Source organism: Apodemus sylvaticus, chromosome 1, assembly GCF_947179515.1.
Source record: "Apodemus sylvaticus chromosome 1, mApoSyl1.1, whole genome shotgun sequence".
Lineage (NCBI taxonomy): Eukaryota > Metazoa > Chordata > Mammalia > Rodentia > Muridae > Apodemus > Apodemus sylvaticus.
The window spans coordinates 182,796,758-182,817,666 of record NC_067472.1 but is presented as its reverse complement, the minus strand read 5'-3'; the positions used below and the strand labels follow the sequence as shown (position 1 = coordinate 182,817,666).

The window sequence follows — 20,909 nt, the reverse complement described above, 5'->3', positions numbered from 1 at the left end:
CGTTTACCTTTCTGTGATCTTTGCCCCCGCCTCTCTCGTGTTCACTTTATCTTCTTACATCGTTAGCGTTTTGTAGACTGTGGTATTTAAAACCAGCCTTAGTTTATACCTGGGGTTCCTTTATTCTTGGTTTCACTGCACTCTGAAAAGCTTCACCTTGTGTTTTATTAGGAGTGGTGTTTTCCGTTGTACGTTGTACGTCACAGGCCTCACAAGTCCTGTGGTTCTGAAGGTTACGCTCCTGTCCTGCCTTAGAAAACACTATGGTGTCTCCTCCCTTCCTACTTATCCATGTCTCCTCATCTGCCCACTAGGTTAAAAAATGCAAACCATCTAAAAATACTTATGTTTTGTTTTGTTTTGTTTTTTTCGAGACAGGGTTTATCTGTGGAGCCCTGGCTGTCCTGGAACTCACTCTGTAGACTAGGCTGGCCTCGAACTCTGTCTCCCAAGTGCTGGGATTATAGGCGTGCGCCACCACCACCCAGCACAAAAATACATTTTAAAGTGTCCTTCATCCTCCTCACTGTGTCCTCTCTATCAGCCGTATTCACTTCCTTGTTTCCAGAGCTCCGGTTTATTTTGCCATATGTATTTTAGATTTAACTGCCTTATTTGGAAAAACCATGCTGATTTTTGTTAGGACTATACTGGATGTATGAGTTTGCCACGTTCCCTGTTTGCTTGTCTGTTTTCTTTCTACTTTGAGAAATGGAGCTTTCTAAGTTCTCTTTTTTACATTTTGTATGTTGTTTACCTGAGTCTTAGACGAAAAAGAAAAACAAGTTCTTTAAGAATCGGAAGGGGGCTGGAGACATTGCCACCAGTTAAGAGCACTGGCTGTTCTTGGCACTGAGTTTGGTGCCCTCACGGCATTACAGCTGTCTGTTCCCCTGCTTTCAGGGACTTTGCTGTCTTCTGACATCCTTGGGAAGTAAATAATGTGAAATGAAAAGTTTAAAACTTTTAAAACTTTTTTTGAAAGAATTGAAAAGGAAATTATAAAACCATTTGAATTTACAGATGTTGGGATTGTCTCCCTTTAAAATGCTAGAATTGATTGAGAAGATGTGTCAAGTTGTACGACAATCCAGTGAGGTACTCGGTTGTAACACATAAAACTAATAGTTTCCAGGAGTACATCCTCAGAACTAGGAGGACATTGAAAAAAAGAATGTCCCTTTATAGCAATAGTAGTAGAAATAAAATACTCTTTGAGGTATGGGCATGTAACAACATACAAAACAAAGTCTATGTACATGAAACTTAGAACTTAGTGGGTTTTTGTTCGTGTAAATGTGTGTGTTTGGATGGGTTTTTGTTTTCTTTGTTTTAAGGTTGGATCTCTAGAGAGACCCTGCTGTCCTTGAGATCTTTTGAACTTCCAGGCCCTCTGCCTCTACCTCTCAAGAGTTGGGTTTGTGTGTCACTGGAGATCGCATGTACTGTGCGTTCTGGGCAAGCACTCTACCAGCTGAGCCACATCTCCAGCATGACTTATTTTGTATCTAAGAACACCTTTGAGTACTAGAAAATGGCTCGGCAGTCAGTAGCATTGCCTTCTGGCGGGGGACCTGGGTTTGGTTCCCAGCGCCGCAGTAGGTAACTCCCAACCACTGTACATCCCATTCCAGGGTTCTGAAACCTCTTCTAGCTTCCTGGGTGCCACATGCACATAGTATACTCCAATATAGATAAAAAAGTTTAAAACATAAAGAATACACCTTTCTAAATTATTATATTTGATGATATTGGCTGTCTTGTGAGCTTTAGTCAGTATTGTCTTATTTTTCACTTTTAAATATTGGGAAAGAAGCCTGGTGGTTTCTCCTCATAACTCAACTTGGTCTGCTTGTCCACAAAGTAGTCAGGGACTCAGATGTGGGGAGTTGCGTTGTTGCATTTTCTTTCTTTTTTCTTTTCTTTTCTTTTTTCTTTTTCTTTTCTTTTTTCTTTCTTTCTTTCTTTTTTTTTTTTTTTTTGACTAGGTTTTTTTTCTAGACAGGGTTTCTCTGTATAGCCCTGGCTGTCCTGGAACTCACTCTGTAGACCAGGCTGAGTCACTTTGTAGAGTCAGAAATCCGACTGCCTCTGCCTCCCAGAGTGCTGAGATTACAGGTGTGTGCCACCACCGCCTAGCTGTTGCATTTTCTTTAAAGCTTTAGAAATGCTGTCTGCTATGATCAGTATTTCCTTTAGACTTGCAGATTTTTTTCTTCCTTCTGTACATTTGTTTGTTTTGTTTCCAGTATTAGGAATCACACATATCCTCCCCAACTTGTTCATTCTAAGTAAGTGCTCTACCACCAAACATCTCCAGCAGCCCAAAGATTTTTTTGGGTGTCCCTTTTGTACTGTCATATACAGATTTGATAGCGTGCTTTCTGATTCTCATTGTTAGTCTCAGGAGTTTCATTGTTGGGGCATTTTCTCCTGGACCAACTACAAAGAGAACAAAATATTCTGAGCTAATAGGAAATCTTTGTGCGTCACCCTGACCATGCCATTGGGTTCAACGTTGGGTTACCCGTTGTCCCAAGCTGAAGGGACTGTCATGGTCATGATTCCTTTATCTTCAGGTCCCTCCCCTGCTCCCTCCTGTGCCAACAGTGTTTTTCCAGAGTAAGGTTCCTTTGCACCTGCTTACTCAGTTGATCCTCCCTTGCCGTTTGTCAGGACCACGTGCAGTCAGCTCAGTGCCTTCTGTGTCAACACACCAGGATCTCAGAGTTGGAAAACATCTGCCCATGGTTTGCAGAACTCTGTTTCCTAGATATCTTATCTGAGAGAAGTCTTAACCGCTGGACTTCTTCTCTACCTACCAACCCATTTTCTGTTCTTTGCTTCTATTCTGGAGTTAAAATTTCATTGAGGATGCATTTTCTAGTTCTTTCTATTTGTAGAGGGAGACATGTTTGATATACCACTATAATGAACCAGGGAGGACTCTGCTCTATTGATCCCATATAGCACCCTTCTTGGAAATAGCTTTCCTCTTTCCTCTTCTCTAAATTTGGATTTTTCTTTAGGTCCCACTCACTGTTTATTTCTTCTTGTTTTATAAAATGCTTTTTGCTTATTTGGGTTTTTTGAGACAGAGTTTCTCTGTGTAGCCCTGGCTGCCCTGGAACTCACTCTGTAGACCAGGCTGGTCTGGAACTCAGAAATCCACTGCCTCTGCCTCCCAAGTGCCGGGATTACAGGCATGCACCACCACCGCCCTGCCTATGAAATACTTTTTGCATGACTCCTTTTCTCAACTTCCCCTGGAATGTTAGGGACCAGGCCAATTGAAAACTTTCAGAAGCTCTGTTGGAAGGGCAAAGAAAACATTAATATCTGCATCCTAGCCCATGGGCAGACTTGACAAAGGCTGGAGTGGGGCCCAGGGTCTCAAGGGATTCAGGGTTTCAGTTCCTGGAAACAGACTCTTCCCCAGGAAGGGCTGTGGTTATCAGTCCCAAGGCCCCTGACAGGCTCGCTTGTGCACCATCAAGATAGCCTGACTTCCTTTGTACAACCTTTCAGGATAAGCTCCCTGCTGACGGAATGGCATTGTGTGGCAGTTGGCTGGCTTTGTCTGGTTTCCTCAGTAAACTGTATAAGATGCCCTGCTGCATAGTATTCGTGCTGGCAGGTCCATAGCTTACGCAGTCCTCCTCACTCAGCTGGGTGTCGTCTTTATGTTCCCATCTCTGGTCCTCCCGTGACACCTCGCAGTTTAGGACCCTCATTCCTTCAGGTTCAGGTCATAGGAGATCTCTGAACAGTTGTAACATATGGACACTTTGCTTTTGTGTGCCTACCTGATATATCTGTTCATCTCAGTGATTTGATGCTTACCTAGCTCTAGAAACGACAGTGTGGGACTATTACCTTAAATACCTCCAGAACCGAAGAACTCTTTTGTCTTTTCCGGGCTCATGTTAGGCTCAGTTCCCAGTAAGGGACCCTGTCTTGCTGCTCTTCAGCCACCAGAGTGATTGGAGTCTGAAAACCTAGCCCACCGAGAAGATCCTGTGTTTTGTTTTCCTAATTGATTCCTGCGTTGGCCGGCTGTACTTTGAAAGACTTTCTTTCATTGTGTGGGTTTAGCTTCTGTGTAGTGGCAGCGAAGTTACAGAGGTCCCTTGTAAGCAGGGCTTTCAACTGAACAGGTTTAAAGTAGTCTGCACCTCACAGTTGATGGCACTCGCAGGTGTGGGAACCCATAGGACCAGGTGACGGCACCTGCTGTCCCAGAACCACAGTGAATAAAGGGGCTCGACTCCTGGTCACTTTATACTTTTTATTGGAAATGTAGCTTATTCATTAAGCATGTTTTAAAATAAATTTAACTACATAGTTGACAGTCTCTTCATACTTACTAAGAGTTTTGGATTGGAGGTCGTTTGGACAACCTAATCTTCAAATGCTTTCATAATAGTTACTTTATGAAAACTAATGGGCTTTTGGTAGAGACAGTGGGCAGATTTCCCAGGACTCTCTGATAGATCATGGAAGCAAAAAAGAACTTGTGCTTTGTGTCTCCTGCTCTCGTGGAGCTATTGCTCCCCTTTTCTTTCTGTAAGTGTGTGGAGGACAGAGGACAAATATCCTCAAAACTGCCGCCTACTTCCTTTAAGTCCGACCCTCTCCTTGGCCTGGAGGCCACCAGTTGGGCTAAACTGAATGACCCTTGAACTATAGGGACCCTCCTGTTTGCATGTGCATGTTGGGGATTGAACTCAGGCCCTCCTGCCTGCAAGATTAGCACTTTACCAACTGATCATCTCCTTAGTCTGATTTCTTTGTAGGTTTTTTTGGTTTTGGTTTTTGGTGTTTGGTTTTTTGGGGTTTTTTTTTTTGTTTTATTTTTGGGTTTTTTTTTTGTTTTTTATTTTTGGTTTTTCAAGACAGGGCTTCTCTGTGTAGCCCTGGCTGTCCTGGAACTCACTCTGTAGACCAGGCTGGCCTTGAACTCAGAAATCCACCTGCCTCTGCCTCCCAAGTGCTGGGATTAAAGGCGTGCCCCACCACTGCTGGGTAGAAAGACTTCTTGTGCTTGGAAGAGATGTTATAATATTTAAGCAGATCTGTATTGTCTGATGCTCCCTAATCAGATTTTTAATTTCTTGTTTTTAGTTACTAGTTTTATCCTTTTCTTAAAAAAAGAAAAGAAACAAAAACTATGGTAAGATTAGGTTTTTTTTTTTTTTAATTCACTGGGGCATATACCAAAGAGTATGTTTACTGAATCATCATTTGAAAGTATCATTTAATTTTGTTGGCTAGTGAGATGGCTCACCAAGCCTGACCACCTGAGCCCGAGCCCTGGGACCCACATTGTGAAACTAGAAAACTGACTGCTGCAGGCTGTCCTCTGACCTCCACACATGCTACACAGGTGCCCCTCCCTCAAATAAGTACACAGGTGAACAAATGATGTAGTAAGTTTGTTTAAGAAGATATCTAGGGGCTAGAGAGATAGCTTAGTGGTTATGAGCACCAAGCTCAATTCCTGAGGTTCTGAGTTCAATTCCCAGCAACCACATGGTGGCTCACAACCATCTGTAATGGGATCTGATGCCCTCTTCAGGTGTGTCTGAAGACAGCGACAGTGTACTCATATACATAAAATAAATAAGTATTTAAAAAAATATATATATATATAGAGAGAGAGAGAAATGTAATTTTGCAAGCAGCTTCCAGACTATCTTTAGAGTAGATGTACCATCTTACATTCCCAGCAGCGGTGTTAGCATCCCTGTTGTGGGTCCTTGTCAACGTCTGGAGGTATCCATGTTTGAGGTTTGGGTTACTCTGATAGCTGCTCAGTCATGTCTCTCGCATGTTGTGGTTTGCAGTACACTCCCTAACGGCAGAGCTTCACTTGTTCACTGGGATGCTCTGTGGCAGGTAGGGCAGTTGTTCCTGTTTGGGGGAGAGCATGATCGCACTGACTCTGGATAGCCTTGCCTTTCCGATTTTCTAATTTTCCTGCTTTAACCTCCAAGTGTTGGAAGCACGGGCATGTACAGCCACGCCTTGTAAAGTGTTGGAGTTTGGGGGCTTATTTTGCTTTGTTTTTGTTTTTACGACTGGGTTTCTCTGTGTAGCCAGGCTGGCCTCAGACTCACAGAGATGCACCTGCCTCTGCATCCTAAGACCTAGAATGAAAGGAGTGCGCCAGCACTGCCTGGCTTGCTTTTGTTTTTAGTCTCAAGGTTTCTGTCTTCTTTGTATGTGTCATATGATAATCCTTTCTCATGTATGTTCTGTAAGAACTTATTGTCTGTGCTGTCTTCTTGCTCGTGTCTTTTGTGAAGCAGAAGCTTTGACGTTTCCATTACGCTCAGCTCTCTCAGTTTCTTTTTTGTTTGTTTTTTTGTTATTTTCTCGAGAGACAGGGTTTCTCTGTGTAGCCCTGGCTGTCCTGGAACTCACTCTGTAGACCAGGCTGGCATCGAACTCAGAAATCTGCCTGCCTCTGCCTACCAGAGTGCTGGGATTACAGGTGTGCGCCACCACCGCTGCCCGGCATCCTTTCTATTTCTTATGCCTCTGAAGTTTGGCTCTTTATTCTTTTTGGAAAGGAAGAGAAATAAACATCCATATTTAGTCTTGCTCGCCATGCTTAACCACATTATATCTTGTTGGCCTTTGACCCCTTACTCTAGTCCATTATGCATTTACTCCTCATTTCAATTCCATTCTTTTTGCTGATTTCTTCCTTATAATCAAGGATGCTGATTTTTAAAAAAATCCCATCAGTGCCAGGTTTTTGGTTTGCTTTGGGCTTTTCCCCTATAATGTCGCCTGTAGGAGTTAACGTCTCAGTCTTTAAGAATGAGGACATTTAGAGGCAGGTGGATTCCTGAGTTCGAAGCCATTCTGGTCTACAGAGTGAGGTCCAGGACAGCCAGGACTACACAGAGAAACCCTGTCTCGAAAAAAAAAAAGAAAAAAGAATGATGGCATTTGCATTTTAGTTTCTTATTGGCTGACTAAGACTTATAAGGATTCAAAGTTCTAAATTGTTCATAGTATAGTGCTAGAAAATTTTACAAGTAATGGTTTTTGGTCCTCCATTTTAGAGGTTTGGGAAGTTGATGAGCAGATGGAGAAACAACAGGAAACCCTGGTGAGAAAAGGCACGCCTATCTCCCGGAAAGCTCTGACTGAGGAAAATGTCACTGATTGTAAAAAGGTTGCAAAGATCTTTCCTTTGAGCTCAGATATTGTTCTTTCAAGACAAAACCTCTATGATTGTGATTCACTTAATAAGGGTTTGGAACAAAATTTAGACCTTCTTAGTTCTAAGAGCGTCTGTGTAAGAGACAAGAATTTTGAATGTGATAAGTGTGGCACATCATTTGACCCTTGCTCACCCTGTGCTGTAGCGCCCTTTATATGTAAACAGTGTGGACAAGACTTCATTCATAAATGTGACCTCCTCAGACATGAGAAAAATCATGCTGTAGAAAAACCTTATGGCTGCAGTGAATGTGGAAAATCCTTTAGCAGGAAGGAAAATCTCATTACACATCAGAAAATTCATACTGGGGAAAAGCCATATATGTGTAATGAATGTGGGAAAGCTTTCATTCAAATGTCCAACCTCATTAGACATCAAAGAATCCATACTGGAGAGAAACCTTACTCATGTAAGGATTGTTGGAAAGCTTTTAGTCAGAAATCCAATCTCATTGAACATGAGAGGGTCCACACTGGGGAGAAGCCCTATGAGTGTAAGGAGTGTGGGAAGGCCTTCAGCCAGAAGCAGAATCTTATCGAGCATGAGAAAATTCACACTGGGGAGAAACCTTATACATGTAATGAATGTGGTAGAGCTTTCTCTCGAATGTCATCTGTCACTCTGCATATGAGAAGTCACACTGGGGAAAAGCCCTATAAATGTAATAAATGTGGAAAAGCCTTCTCTCAGTGCTCAGTATTCATCATCCATATGAGGAGCCATACAGGTGAGAAACCTTATGTGTGCAGTGAGTGTGGGAAAGCCTTCTCACAGAGTTCTTCCCTTACTGTACACATGAGAAATCATACTGCCGAGAAACCCTATGAGTGTGCGGAGTGTGGGAAGGCCTTCAGCCGGAAAGAGAATCTTATTACCCATCAGAAAATCCACACTGGAGAGAAACCTTATGAATGTTCTGAGTGTGGGAAAGCTTTTATTCAGTTGTCAAACCTCATCAGACACCAGCGAACTCATACCGGTGAGAAACCCTATGTGTGTACAGTGTGCGGGAAAGCCTTCAGCCAGAAATCAAATCTTACTGAGCACGGAAAAATTCATACTGGAGAGAAACCTTATCATTGCAGTCAGTGTGGAAAAGCCTTTAGTCAGAGACAAAATCTCCTTGAACATGAAAAAATCCATACTGGAGAGAGACCATTTAAATGTAACGAGTGTGGGAAATCCTTCTCTCGAGTCTCGTCGCTTACTCTTCATGTGAGAAGTCACACAGGCGAGAAACCTTATGAATGCAGCAAATGTGAGAAAGCCTTCTCTCAGTGCTCATTACTAATTATCCACATGAGAAGTCACACTGGCGAGAAGCCCTTTGAATGTAATGAGTGCGGGAAGGCATTTTCTCAAAGTGCATCCCTTTCTATACATAAGAGAGGCCATACAGGTGAGCAACGCCCCACCTGCTAAATGAGTTCCTCTCATCTGTTGTTCCCCGATTTACTTGAAGTGTCTGATGGGGTGCCAAACCAAGGTCTCAGGAAAAGTTGGCACTCCTGAGTACATGCAGAGAAATGTGTAAATAGATAAATGTACCATTGTAAGATTCAGTTCTGAAAGTCTGTAGACAATACAGTTTCAGATAATCTCATACCATTTTTCTATAGTATTTATCAAATTATTCTAAAATTCACATGAAAAAGAAGTGAAAACTAGACATGTGAATGCTTGCCTATAACCCAGGCATTTGGGTGGCAAGGAGGATTGCCACAAGATGGAGGCCAGCCTGCTCTGCATAGTGAGACTGTGTCTCAGTAAATTAAAAAATGCCAAAGATTGCCGAAATCATTTTAGAAAAAGACTAGTACAAACATACTTGTAATCCCTACAAGTCTGGAGTTCAGGGCAGGAGGATCTCCAGTTTGAGGTCAGCCTGGGCTATGTAGTGAGACCCTCTCTCAGAACAAAACAAAAAATATACCCAAGTATATTCTAAATACCTGGTTAGTTCTTCGAACAGCTGTGTTTATAATTAAATTTATAGCCACTGAACAGTGTAGCACAGGAGCATAATGATGTGGGTAAACACAGGATGCCCAGGTCAGAGCTGTGTGACGTGGGCTTGCTGCTTATCATACGTGACCTCGGGAGCCGGCAAAGAAAGAACAGTAATCTAGTCATTTGTTTCTGGAACATTTGACTCATGGAGAAAATAAAAGTACAAACAGTGCTGCAACATAATAAACACTATTCCAACGTCAGACTTGAACACTGAATTGAGAAAACGTCGAACCTTGAAACCATTGGGTAATGGTTAATGGTGCGTGCATACAATTCCAGTGCTGGGGAGATAGAGGCAGGAGGCTTAGGAGTTCAAGGTCAGCTTGGATTGAGGCAAGCCTGTGTGTGCTACATGACCCTCTTAAGAATATACAGAAGAGGCCGGATGGTGGTGGCGCACACCTGTAATCTCAGCACTTGGGAGGCAGAGGCAGGTGGATTTCTGAGTTCGAGGCCAGCCTGGTCTACAGAATGAGTTCCAAGTCAGCCAGGGCTACACAGAGAAACCTTGTCTTGGAAAAAAAACAAAACAAAAAAAAAAAAAGAAGAAGAAGAAGAATATACAGAAGAGAAAGAATGTACAATATTTAACTTGGAGGCAAAGGATCAGTTTTGAAAATGAAAAAAGATCCTACAGTTCTGGTTCAGATTAGTTTCATTTCTATTAGAGGCTCTAGAAACTTGCAAATAATGAAGAGGAAACACACATACATAAATTGAAAACCTGGAGACCTAGCAGTGGGCTAATGAATTTATAAAATATGGCCTTTCCCAAGAAGCAAACAGCATGTAGCAGTTAGAAACAAGTAGATCCGTATTGTGTTGCAGAGATGGTTACCTAAAACAGTGCTGAGTGGGAAAGAAATGGCAGTAGAGCATGCTGTGTATGTGTCTGTATGGGTCACAGACAACATTTGCAAAGAATAGAACTGCTCTCATTGAAATCTGTATGGAGTAAAGCTATTTAAAATAGACTAGAAAGATACATGCTCAATTCTAGTTCTGTCTCTTCATTAAAGGCGGTGGTGGTGCCACACCTTTAATCCCAGCACTTGGGAGGCAGAGGCAGGCAGATTTCTGAGTTTGAGGCCAGCCTGGTCTACAGAGTGAGTTCCAGGACAGCCAGGGCTATACAGAGAAACCTTGTCTCGAAAAAACCAAATTCCAAAAAAAAAAAAAAAAGACTAGTAAAATTAAAAATAAATCTTAAAAGTTAGTGATACCCACTAATAATATTTTCTAATATCAAAATAGAACTATTCATTCAAACTACTTGAGTATGATCTATTGATTCTCTTTATACAAATGACCTATATGACACACAAGGTGATTCCTTTTTTCCTCCAGGATGATAGTTTTTCTAGTTCTTTCTCACTAGTAACTGGCTAAACCTGTGCCCATAAAATGTTCAGAAGGATTCGTGTGGCCTTTCAGATGCTGAACCATTCTATCAGAAGTATTTCCATCTGCCTCCTAGCACCCCATGAGCTGACACAAAGGGTTAAGACTGAAGTTACTCTGCCTCCATGGTGAGATCCCATCCTGGGAAACAGACTATGACTGGGAGAAGTCGGTAAAGCCCATTCTGTAAACAGGAGAGCCTGAGTTTGATTCCCAGAACACATGCTTTAAGAAAAAGAAAAATAGCAAAGCTTACTGATTCATATTTATAATCCCAGCATTGAGGTGAGAGGCATCACTGAGCCCTGCTAGCCAACTAGCCTAGCCTGTTCTGCAAGCCCTTGGCCAGTTAGAAATTCCTTGCTTTCTCCCAGAAGTGAAGAGCCCCTGAGGAACAATACCCAAGGTGTCCTCTAACTTCTCTGACCTGCACACGTGTGCATGCACAATGAATCCACACGAACATGTGTGCCCACACAGTGCTTAGAATGGTACAGTCAGCGTGCTTTATTCTGTGGTTTGTTTCACACTTTATTATTTTTGATATTTGGATGCTGTGGTTTCACATTTTAATATTTTTGATATTTGAATACTTGCAATTAATGATGTAATAAATTCAAGTAGCTTTTTAGTATGAAAACGGAAGGATGAACTCAGCCTTAGCAGACATACCGTGGTTATTTTCTTGGGAGGTTTGGGTGTTTCTTTGATAAAGTGCTGAGGATTAACGCCAGGACCTTGCTTATGTTAGACAGCTCCTCTACTGAGCCAGTCATACCCAGCCCCTTCATTCAAATCAATCTTTGAAGCAATGATGTCTTAGGTTCAAGTAAATCTTTATCATAAATTATTTACTTCACACAAGGCCTGGTCTTGTATCCTGGCTTGTCTTCAACTTGCTGTGTCGCCCAGAATGAGCGTGAGCTGCTGGTCCTCCCAGTGCTGAGAACTGCAGCGCTGCCTGACTTAGGAGTCGCTCATTCTTAAACCCAGGGCTGTAACTGGGCCACATCCCCGCCCACATTATCTGAAGTTAGTGCAGTAGGAAATGTGCTGCTTGTTTCTTGGTGGTTATTGGGTTCTGGGTGTGGACAGTGCTAGGAATGGAGCCAGGGCTTTGCATATTTGGCAGGCACTCACTGTGTCCCCACTGTAGTTTTCCCAGACAGGTCTCCATGTGTATGTAGCTCAGGCTGACACTGAACTCCTGATCCTCCCTCCTCAGCTTCCCAAGGTACTGAGATCATAGTGTGCCCAGCTGAAGATGTGTTTTGTGTACTACTTTAGGATATCATCAGCTCTACATGTTTCCTGTTCCACAATGGACTTGTTAGGCTGTTAGCTAACCAGTTACTGATGTGTTTAGCAACATGCAGATTTACGATGTTCTAGGGAATTCGCATTGTGATGTTATTGTTCTTACCCTGTGAGTTTTGCATATGGTTAACATAGGCATTAATTTCATTGTTAACTGATACATTTTGGAATGAAAAGCCCTTTTTAGTCCCTTAGGTGGCTATACACAATTTTGTTGTTCAGTCTTAACCCACACCCATGTGAATCCTTTCACAGCCATTAATTTAGTGGCGTATCTAGTTTTGGCTGGAAGCAGGGAGGGTTCCAAATTCTGAGCAACAATGTTCTCCACCAGGGCCTCATTCTCTTAATGTATGAGCCAGGCTTTAAGATGTTTGCAATTTCATCATCTCTACAGTATTATTTGATGAGCAAAAAGCCACTAATGTATTTTTAACATCAGGAATTAAGGATGTTGGTCAGAGGGGTCTTTAGATTTTATAATTGAGCATTAATTTCATTTGTTTGACGTTAATTTCACATAAGTAAATCTCTTTCAGATAAAACTTCTGTAGTGTAATTATGACTTGTAGCTTGGACTGTTACATACATGGAACTCAGGATGATGGGCAGAGGCTTGTCATAGATAGCAGGGATCGTGCTAGTGGACACTGTTTACTAATAAACAATCGTCACGTGATGTACTTTGTTCTTCACATAAGAACCCTATGTAAACATTCTCAGCTGTCATGCATTGGGTTTTTGGTTTTGGCTAGCCTGTCTTTTTCTCGGTGGTTTCTTTTTCCCCCTTCTCTGTGTTCTTTTTTTACTTTGGGCCTGTATTTCATATAACACATAAAGTTGTGTGAAGTGCACAAAATGCCACCTCTACCCCCTGTTCCTCAACGTGGCTTCAAAGCAAACAGAGAATAACTTGTCACTGCAGATCGGAAGGGGCTTTCCCTGCCCCAGAAAGGTGGGCTAAACTCGCAGGATGAGACGAAGTGCCCAGCTGTGAACCGACCCTGGAGTCTAAGCGCGGCTTTTACTGATTATAACTGTTCACCAAGGGACAAGTGATCAGTCCTCCGTGTGTTCACACCGCTTCCTTCCTCTGCCTTAGGAGGTAGGACCAGAGAGACCCAGTAGACGGGAACTCGGCAGGATTTGTGCACGTGGAAGATAAACATGCACACTAAGCTCCTGCCCTCCTATGGTGAGCATGCGGGGTGCAGAGAGCTCAGCTGTCTAGGAACACAGTAGGGAGAGTCGCCTATAGCAGCGCTCTGCTCTCCTAGGCGAAGGGTGTTACAAACCTGGCCCGCTGGAGGAACGAGCATCTGGCACTAAACACTCTTTGTCTTGTATTGCTAAAGAGGCTGAAGGGACAGACAGGTAAGCTTCTGAAGGCCACACACTCCTGACAGTACAGTGAGTGCTTCCCCTCCCTCCTGCACACGGAAGCTCTGCAGCAGGAGGACACCACACACAGCAGTAACGGCATGGTTATGAGATAGACTATAGAGACCTTACTAGCCAGGGGATGAGAGGACCCATGAGAACTAGAGGAGACTCAAGCCAGCCTCAGAAACCTCAGAACAGTCTAGCATGTTTACATCAAATCCTTTCAGTTAAACTCTGGAGGGCATGTTAAAAGTCGGGAAAAAGCCCAAGTACACAAAGACGAACAGAACCAGACTCAGGTTTGATGCAGATTCAAAAGTAAGAAATTTAAGATTAGTATGATTGAAATAGGAGTGTTGTGGAAATTGTAGTCAAGTGTGCAAGCAGATAAGTAATGTAAGCAAAGAGACAGGAAGATTCCCCACGGCTCAAAAGGCTCACAGTCTACTGAGCACGGCCACAGAGAGATGCAGGAGGCTGGAAGTGGGTCAGCTGAAATCCCCCAAACTGAAGTGACAGAAGTGGCACTGGGATGTCAGAAGGAAAAGATAAAGGAACAAAAATGTTGATAACGAATGACTGAGACTTTTCCAAAATTAAAGATGGCAAATTACAGATCCAATAGGCACAAAAGAATATCAAACAGATTAAATATGAAAAACTGTATCTGTTTACCATACTAAAACTGCAAAAGAAAAGAGAAGGAGAGGGGGGGAGCAAACCTTGAAAGAAGCCAGTTGGGGAGGGCTTTTCAAAGATTCTATTTTATATGGTGGCTTCATTTTGTAAATGTTAGTAAACATTCCATAGAAGAAGGGTTAAGAGTCATATTGGATTTCTCTCTTTAAAAAAATTCATGGATGTAAGTATAGTACTTAATGTGTTTTTAACAGTTTGAATTTTATAGTGAAGTGATTAAGATGAAAGGAAAATTTAAAACTTTCTTAGAGCCAAACACTTACAACCTATGTCCTTGTTTCCTGACCAAGAGGCCTTTGTGGCTGTGCCCAGGGAGCCTCTACCTTATAGGGGTCCCTTCCTCCAACAGTCACTGAGAATGAGGGAAGAGTGGTTCTCAGAATGTGTGTTCCTTGAATTGGAAAACATACAAGGAAGAGGAACATACTTTCTAACTCTTCCTGTGAAATCAGCATTATCCTGATAGAAAATACAGACTGGTACATCCCTTATAAACACAAGTGCCGGGGAGATGGCTGTGGTTAAGAGCACCATCTGTTCTTGGAGGACCTGGGTTAACTTCCTGGCTTCTCCACTGCAGCTCACAACTGTCTGTAACTCCAGTCCCAGAGAATCTAACATCCTCCTTTGGCTTCTGTGGGCATTGCACATATGTCGTACATAGACATACTTTTAGGCAAATGACCCAAACATGAGAAGATTTCTTTTTTTGTTTTTTTAATTTAGAATACTGATGCAAAAAAAAAAAAAAAAAAAAAAACCAAAACCTTGTTAAAACACTTGAATACAATTTAAATACATGTTTAAAAGAATTGCACTCCATGATACTTCTGGAATACGACGATGGCTTATATAAATCAGTAAATAAAGCCATACCACAACAATACACTAAGGACACACACAGTCATTTTAGTTGATTAAAGAAAGGGGCATGTGACAGAATTCAAGCCCATTTCTCTTAAAAATTGAACATCTGGGTGCTGAGTATATCTACAGTCCTAGACTTTGGAGGTGGAGGCAGGAGGGCCAGACTGTGCTACATGAGAATGAGCCTCAGAAAAAAGCAGAGTCCTCTCTATAAAATAACAAAGAAACGTAGTCGGCAGGTTTTCTCTACTCAAGGAAAGGACACCTAGCCGACCTCATCTCCCTCTAGCTGGTTTACCTCACTAAGGAAACAGCCCAATGGCAGCATACGAAAACTTCATTGGGAGTCTTAGTGGTGGGCTGGGCATGGTGGCACACGCCTTTAGGCAGATATCTGAGAGTTCAAGGCCAGCCTGGTCAACAGAGCAAGCTCCAGGGAAGTCAGGGCTGATACACAGAGAAACTTGACTTAAAAACAAAAAGAACCTTGGGGGCTGGAGAGATGGCTCAACAGTTAAGAGCCCTGACTGCTCTTCCAGAGGTCCTGAGTTGAATTCCCAGCAACTACATGGCTCACAACTGTCTATGACTCCAGTTCCAGAGGCTCCAACAGTTCACAACCATCTGTAATGGGATCTGATGTCCTCTTCTGGTGTGTCTGAAGACAGCTGCAGTATGTGCATAAAATAAATATATCCTTAAAAAAGAAATAGCCATTAAAAAAAAACCTTGTTGCTGAAAGACAAGCCAAGGTAAGGTGCCTTTGATGCAGCCCATCAGACGCATAATGTCCAGTCTGTACGTAACAATGGGATATCATTTAACAATAAGAGATGGAATCCTGGTACATATTAAAACATGGAGAGTCTTTGAAAACATTATGCTAAGTGAAGTATGCCAGACACAGAAAGCTAAGTTTGTATGCGTTTCACTTATTGAAGTAAGCACCTAGAATATGAGAATTCAGAAGTTAGCATAGAGGTTATCAGGGCCTGGGATGGGAGAAGTGGAGCGATGATCAACAGGGGAAAACGAATGTATTCAGAATGAGGCGAATCATGTGGGCATAGTGGTGAAGAAGGCTGTATAATGTTGAGGATGCACTGAATGCTACTACATTCAGTATATGTCAAATGGATATGCATACATGGGAAATGAGTGAAATGATCAGTCTTCACACTCAAGTTTAAAAACTCCTCTCATAATTCCAGAATCTACATTGTCTTCTGGGTCATTTTCTTTGGTAGGTTTTCTTATTTAGTCTTCCTTATCTTTGATGTCTAGTGCTTTTGATTGTTTTGTAGACATGGCGACTAATACATTGCCAAGATGCTAGACTTGTTTTTGTTTCTTTTCAAGACAGGGTTTCTCTGTGTAGCCCTGGCTGTCTTTGAACTCACTCTGTGGACTAGGCTGACCTTGAACTCAGAAATCCGATTGCCTCTGCCTCCCAAGTGCTGGTACTAAAGACGTGCGCCACCACCACCGGCCTTAAAGATATTTTTAAAGGAAGTCTAATTACATCACTTTCTGCCTTCCCTTTTCTCCCTCCAGTCCCTCCCATGCCCCCTACTCTCAAATTGATAGCTCTCTTTTCTTTATCACTTTAAATACACATGCACAACATACATACACATGCACATGTACATATACACATGGACAGATATTTAAATACAACCTGCTGAGTCTTATTCTTTATGTGTAAATAGTTTCAGGCTGACCACTCTGGCTTGGGCAGTAAGAAGGGTCATCTCTGGGTGGGAGAGGCTAACCTTCTCTTTCCAGCAGTTGTTACCTGCCATTGTGTAGGGATGGGACACTTCAAAAACTTCCCTCCTCCACTTCAGTGTGTCCTTTGATACTGCCACCGATCCCGTGCTGTTAATGCATCGTTTCACAGCCGGCCTCCTGTTCTTTTCAGCTCTTAGAACCTCCCATCCATCCCCTCGTCCTCAGTGTTCTCGGAGCTGTAGACTGGGGAGCTGTGGTGTGTGGATAGATCTACCTTTGGGGCTGGGCGCCATACGACCAGGTGATCTCTGCATTGTATCCAGTTGTGGTTTTCTAAACCGGTCTGCATTTGCTGCAGAGACAAGCTTCTCTGACCCAATTATCTGTGGGACTCAGGTTAGGATATAGAATGTAAAGTAGTAAGGAATTATGTTGATCTAGCAAACTGGTGATAGTAGTTGTTTTCTAGGGTCCACGACCTCACTAACCCTGAAAGATTGGCTATGTTTCCAGTAGCAGCCGGGATTTCTCTCCTGTTGATAGGCCTCGAGTCCGGTTAGATGGCTGTTGGTCACACCACCATGTGATCACTACGGCCTTACAGACAGCTTGCCATGTTTTGCTCATTGTCGCCATTCATAGTGTCGCAGTGGGCAGGACTGTTCCGTTGCTGCTGTCTACTAGCAGCTGGCTTGATAGTTTCTAGTACCATAGAAACTAGATGGAAGGAAAGAGGCTGTCAGACCAAATCCAGCTTGCATTATCCAAGACTTGTGTCTTAAGAGTGTGGTGTCTTTAGCACTGGGACCTACCCTCAACCCGCTAGAGGCAGCCAAGGACTACATTTGATTGCCAAGGACAACCCCAGTCCGGTATGGAGGGTCCCTGGGATGAGGGTTCTCGAAGTCCAGGTGGGTAAGGATTCGGTGGTGACAAACAGAAACAAACACAGAGGCAGTTTGAATCTGAGTGTATTTTGCAGCTCTCAATCAAGGGTTTTTATACATAAAAAGACAATTATTACAATTCTGAGATGTGTTCAGTGAAGCAGTCATGGATAGGACAGATATCATCATAGTCGTGGCATAGTAAAGCACAAAATTATCTAAGGCTAGTGGCAGACTTCCAAGAGCAGGTTAGTAAATTTTTATGGTCAGTTATTATTTAATATCTAATACCTGCTCTTTCTGTGACTCTTCAAAACGTAAATTTAAACTATTTTAATTCTTTTTATTTAAAGCTTTCTAAAACAATATATATATCAAAGCCTGCTTCTGATGACATACTTGTAACCATATGAAATTTTATTGTTGGGAAAGTTTTTTCTGTGAATACTCTCTTGTAAATGGTCTATAAAGTGCAGCGCTAGTTTCCCGGGAGAGAAAGTCATGGCTCGTGCCCCCATCTCCAGGGAGGTCTCGGACCCATTATTCTCGCTCAAGATCTTGGCTTAGGCCATCAGGTACATCTCGTAAGTAAGAAAAGGAATAAAAGAAGATAAAGCAGATAGATTTTAGTATTTTTTTCTCTGGCCAAGAGTTTCACAACCGGTTCCAAGGGGCCACCTTCTTTTGAAGTTTTCCCCTCAGTTTCTGGAAGTTGTCACACAGATTCTACTGGGGTTGGTGTGACAATTGATAATCCATATTGATTTGAGAGTCACTTGTACTTACTATCCTGCCACTCATTTGAAAGAAGGCTTCTCATGCCTGGTACTGGGGGCTTTGTTAGACTATCATTCTTGTGGGAGCATTCTTGTGGGTCAACCCAAGTGGCTTAACTTCCTTTAAGATATGTATCTTATATGTTGTATAAGATGCATATACATATAAATGTATGTGTATACATTTGCATGTATTGCATATAATATAATTTTAGGTGACTATAAATTAGTATTATTCCTTGAGGCTTTATCAGTGAGCTTGCTGTTATTTGTCCCTCGCCCCTCCCCAGCAGTGTCCACAGCCACCCTATTTATATTATATCAGAGTCCTTTAGCGGATGAGTGGATAATGAGCATGTGTTACATTTACACAAATACTGTTCAGCTGTAAACAGTTTAAATCATGGACTTGGCAGGTAAGTGGGTGGACTTTTAAAAGATTATATTGAATGAGGTAACCCAGACCCAGAAAGACAAACAGCACATTTCTCTCTTATCAGTAGTTCTTAGCTCCATGTCCTCAGATGTGATATATGACACGGAGTTAACTATAGAAACCAGTAAAATGTAAAGGGCATGGGCTGGGAGCTGGGGAGGGGAATTGCAGGACTCGGGTGAGCCAGAAAGATGCTCGAGGTTGTTACACTTCTTGGAAGAGTCTTGACTTTTGTCTTCAGAAGTAGGACTTGGCTAAAGTTAAAACCCAGTCTATCTTTCCTGAAGTAGGCAATAGCAGAAATGAGTTTTTCCTAAATATGGAAGGCTTGGGCATCTCTCAAAGATCTGAGATGGCTCAACCAATAAAGGCTCTTGTGCCAAGCAGGACACCAGGCCTTTATCCCTGGGACCATAGGGCGGGAGGACAGGTCTGATTCTCTCAAGCTGCTTTCTGATCGCCATGCACATACCGTTCCTCCATCTCCCAAGTGAAGATTTGTACAGATCGTACATGTAGGTCTAGAATCTGAAAACAGATGTCTGGTGATGGTTTTTTCTTTCCTGGTTTTTGTTTGTTGTTGTTGTTGTTGTCGTTGTTAAGATAAGGTCTCATGTAGCCCAGGAAACTTGCTACCAATGTAGCAAGGCTGGTCTTAGAACTCCTGGTCCTCCTTGACTGATTCTGAAGCCCTGAGACTGGATAAGCAGAGAGCCGTGGTCTGAGGCTTTGCGGAGCTTCAGCATTTGTAGACAAAGAATGAACAGAGCAGCAAAGTCAAGAAAGCGGCCATGGAACTCAGATGGGCCCAGAGAGGGTGACTGAGGGAGCAGTGATGAACTTCCTTGGGTTCCCTGGTGAGCAGTGCTGAGGCACCGAGACAGGCCTTGGTGGGAGTCAGGCTTCATTGAAGTGATGGCTCAGTGACTGTATAGCTCACGGTTCTCCTCCGACCTTCCCTCCTCCGTCAGCCCCTCTCCCCCTGTTTGATTGAGCAGACAAGAAGTTGCTGTGTAAAGTAACTCAAACCCATGACTAAAAGACTGACCAATTGGGAGTAACATCGAAGATACGCACCTGAAAAAGGCAGCCTCTACATTCCTTAGTACAAGAGAAGGAGCAGGTAGACAGTGGTCATGTGACGATCAGCCAGCGATTATGAGGTTGCAGTCTTGAGAGACGCACACTGACAGCAGTGCCCTTAGCTGGGCACGCAGCAGGAAGCCTGCGGCTTTGTGTGTCAGGAAGCAAGAACTATGTTGAAGACTACTGAGACTGGAAGACTGAAAGGGCCTTGAAGGGACTCACAATGATGCAAAAGAGGGTTCCTTTGACAATATTTATGGCAACAAATTGATGTCAGCCTAAATTATTTAAATGTCTAAAATGTGGGAATCTGCACAAATCAGATAATCCTGGAAAAGCACAAAGAAACCAATATTCAACTTTCACCACTGGTTAGTGGTGAAATAAGAGGATTTGAAGAAAATAATTAAAATACATCCTCCTTTTTTTGAAGACTTATTTTGTGCGTGGTGGGTGTGAATGGATGCTATGTGGAGGCCGAAGGGGGCACTGGATCCCCTGGAGCTGGGGTTGTGAGCTGTTGTGATTTGGCTGACTTGTGCTAGGAGCAGAACTCTGGTCTTCTGGAAGAACAGGGAGCATCTTAACTGCTCAGCCATCTCTCCAGCCCTCCTCACTACCTTTCATGTAGTTCTGGTTACTAAGCAGCTTCATGTATGAGTGCTTGTTCTAGGCTATTGACGTTTGCACACATGCATGCGTTTGTTTGATTGCTTGGTGTGTTATATGTAGGTGTACGTGTGGTCAGTGGACAGTTGGTTAGGTCACTGCGATTGAATTCATCTTGTTAGACTCTGAGTTGATCACCTTTACCCGATGAGCCGTCTCTCTGGTCCTCAACTGCTAATATTTCTCGGGCTCTGTGTGTGGAAGTCAGGACAGCTTGTGGGGTTGGTGCTTTCCTCTTATTATGTGGGTTCCAGGACTGAACTCGGGCTCTTGGGCTTAGTATCTTTTACCCAGTAAACCATCTTGCTGGTCTCCTGACAGTTTGGGGGTGGGGGTGGTTGTTGTTGTTTATGGAATGGTAAAGTGTTCGTGCAAGCCTGAAGACCTCAGCTCAGATTCCAAGCTCT

The 20,909-nt window shown here is 42.8% G+C and overlaps 1 protein-coding gene across 4 annotated transcripts in view; it reads left to right on the top strand.

Annotated features, from left to right (window-relative positions):
• LOC127671830 (zinc finger protein 568) overlaps positions 1-20,909 on the top strand; it is a 53,245-nt gene that overhangs the window by 16,206 nt on the left and 16,130 nt on the right. Inside the window, exon 7 of one of the 4 annotated variants that reach the window (XM_052166894.1) lies at positions 7,077-9,809. The exons of the other annotated variants lie outside the window; for them this stretch is intronic. Within the exon in view, the coding sequence (XP_052022854.1) occupies positions 7,077-8,659 (1,583 nt within the window). The 3' untranslated portion in view covers positions 8,660-9,809. Of the gene's footprint in view, positions 1-7,076; positions 9,810-20,909 lie in introns of those variants that run through there. 4 annotated transcript variants of the gene reach the window in all.